A 3,127-nucleotide genomic window follows, 5' to 3' on the forward strand; every position below is an offset into this window, starting at 1 on the left:
ATTGTGTGATGATGCATTTGTAATGAGGATTTGCATTTGACTTAAATTTAGCTGTTTTATTTTGGTAATATCAGTCACTCTCGCTGTGCTGTTTTGTTGCGGTCGCACATCGGACGAGAAGCACAGTGGTTCCCCGGTGCAAAACGAATCACACACTGAACACGTTGCGTCAGCAAACGGGATGAGAAATCGCGATCTATAGCACAATGAATCACAGAATTTATTAGAGCCACAGAAAGACAAACGTTTTGCTGAAAAATGCACAATACACAATCTTCCAACGTAGGATGAAGTCATTATGTACATTAACAATAATTTGGGACAAATATAATGTAATTTAATGGAAAATTATGTGGGTGGCGCGGCAGGATTATGAACAGCGCCTGGAGTCGGGATCCGTGGACAGTCGCCGGTGGCGCCGCCAGTGTGCATACAGTCATGGAAAACAATGTGTGGGAATTTAAAAGACGTGGTGTGGTGCGGTGCAGGGCTGCACATGTCGTCCAGTGTGCGACCGCCTTAAGGCTGGATAGCCTCTTGTTTCAGAGGTGGAATTATCAAAGATGACTTTTAGAAGAGGACACTATAAGCTAGGCTGCTAGTTTTTCCCCCGACGAGGGTAGGGGGAGAGGGCCTAGGCTCAAGAGTTACTGTTCGCTACTGGTATATTGCCATGCTAAACTCTCCGAAAGTTATCATGACAGAAATATGTTTAGTTATAATGGAAATTATTATTTTGTGTTCCACAGAAGAATGTGGAAAGCATTTGAAATGACATGAGCAACAGCAAATGACTTAGCATACTTGCTAGTCACAGTATAGTTAGGGAAAGTGTGAGTAAAAGTAAACACCATCTCATTATGCTTAGTTCTCCTTCCTTGCTTGTTACGTTTAGTTTTACGGTTATGGCTGAAGTGCGTCAATGAAAGGTCAACCCAGATTATGTGTGTACAGAGTGAACTAAAAATAAAAAGTAAGCCAATATGTACTTGGTTATGCTGCTCTGATATTAATCACTATGTGTAAATCAGTTGAGGTCGTGTATATATTAAAACCTGGCATTCACTAACACTTTAAGGCTTAAGGTTTTAATCTGCCCACAACAGAAGAGTTTTCCGTATTTCTTTTAGGAATGTAATATTTTAAGCTGCAGCTTTTTTTTTGTTGTTGTTGTTGATTTAACAGAGCTGGCGAAATGCTCAAACATTTTGAATGATCTAACAAGCTCTTCTTCTACCATTGACTATCGAAGACAATGTTTAATACAAGAGGAGTATTACTTGTTACTAAACACATCAGAACTCCGACGAGGCAGAACGGTACTAAATTAGCCATATGGCTTATTAATCCCATGATGATTTATGGAGAAGGAATAAATGCACAATGCTATGCTTTAGTAAATGAGGAGGTACCAAAATCGTTGTCGTATGATTTATAATATTGTTTTCAAGAATGCCTGGTGATAAATAGAGAGAACTCCTGCCTGTGAGTGTGAAAAAAATGTGTCTTTACCTACTGGCTGGTATCCCTGCCTTGTGGGCCCACCAAATGGATTTCTGCTTCCAAAAGATCCCGCGTCAATGGATCCGTAAGACATTCTGGGTCCTCCAATAGTTTCTTGAGCAGCCAAATGGGACTAGTCTGCATAGGGGGGGGCGGGGAATAAAAACAAGAATGCATATAGTTATAATCACAATTATAGAAAGAGAGGCCCCCGTCTTCACACGGATCTTCAACAAATCACTGGCGCTGAGTGAAGTTCCCTGCTGCTTCAAACGCTCCACCATCATTCCGGTCCCCAAAAAACCCAAAATCACTGGACTTGATGACTACAGACCTGTCGCTCTCCCGTCTGTGGTCATGAAGACATTTGAGCGACTGGTCCTGGCCTACCTGAAGGCAGGGGCGTAGCCATCATTTCAGAAGTTAGGGGGACAGAAATGTTAATTATATATATATATAGTCAGTATAATTATCATTATTATTTTTTTTGGAACATTTAGAAAAAATTATAGAAATTAATACTTTTATTTAGCAATGATGTTTTAAACTGATCAAAAGTGATGATAAAGACATTTATAATGTTACAAAATATTTATATTTCAGATAAATGCTGTTCTTCTGAACTTTCTATTCACATTTACATTTACATGTAATCCTTTAGCAGACACTTTTATCCAAAGCGACTTGCAAATGAGAACAACAGAAGCAATCAAAACCAACAAAAGAGCAATAATATGCAAGTTCTATGACAAGTCTCGGTTAGCCTAACGCAGTGCTTGGAGAGTTTTTTTTTTCCAATAAATAAAAAGAAAACAAGTAGATAGAATAGAAAAGAACAGAGAAAGCTAGTGTTAGGGACCTTTTTTTTTTAAAGAAAACACGTAGTTAGAAAACGAACAGAGTGCAAGCATTAGAGGGCCTTTTAAAATAATAATCGTAGAATAACTTGATACACAAATGGCTGTATTCACAGTGATTATACTTAATTCATATTTTGATTAATAAAAATCGTCTACATACAGTATGTAGTACGAGTTAAGGCTGCTCTGTGCCTGCTCAAAATTCTGTGTAAGGACAGACAAAAATATGCGGTAACACTTTATTTCGATAGTCCACTTTAGACATTCTATTAACAGTAAGTAACTTTGCAACTACATGTCAGCTAGCAGTTAGTAGGATATTAGTAGACTGTCAGCTTAATATCTTCTAACACTTTCTTTGTCAACTTATTCTACTAACCCTAAACCTACCCTAACAGTCTACTCTGAGAGTTAGTAGACATGTAGTTGCAAATTAATGAGAATTAGTTGACATGTAGTTACAAAGTTACTTATAGTTAGTAGAATGTCTAAAGTGGACTATCAAAATGAAGTGTAACCAAATATGCCACCTCAGTTAAAAAGTATCCAGTTGTAATTGTTGTGCAATTGCATTTATACCACCTCCGAGCTGTATTAAACAGTCTGTGTACAGACAACTAAATTAAACTTCAGAAAGCACTTCTGTTACACCTTTACAGTGTGACTTTGGAAGACTTTTGCTCAGAGCGTTTGTGTTTTGTATTCATCAAAGAAACCTGAAAAAAAATCTACTCTGCTGTTTTCAACATCATAATATTTATTTA

General features: G+C 37.6%; 1 protein-coding gene across 1 annotated transcript in view; it reads right to left on the reverse strand.

The window, feature by feature from the left end:
* The window catches only part of LOC107705253 (t-SNARE domain-containing protein 1), a 114,696-nt gene that overhangs the window by 84,194 nt on the left and 27,375 nt on the right, over window positions 1-3,127 (reverse strand). Inside the window, exon 2 of the mRNA XM_016508463.1 lies at window positions 1,513-1,641. Within this exon, the coding sequence (XP_016363949.1) occupies window positions 1,513-1,597 (85 nt within the window). The 5' untranslated portion in view covers window positions 1,598-1,641. The remainder of the gene's footprint in view (window positions 1-1,512; window positions 1,642-3,127) is intronic.

Source organism: Sinocyclocheilus rhinocerous, unplaced genomic scaffold (genome assembly GCF_001515625.1).
Source record: "Sinocyclocheilus rhinocerous isolate Xijiao unplaced genomic scaffold, SAMN03320098_v1.1 scaffold222, whole genome shotgun sequence".
In the NCBI taxonomy this organism is placed as follows: Eukaryota; Metazoa; Chordata; class Actinopteri; order Cypriniformes; family Cyprinidae; genus Sinocyclocheilus; species Sinocyclocheilus rhinocerous.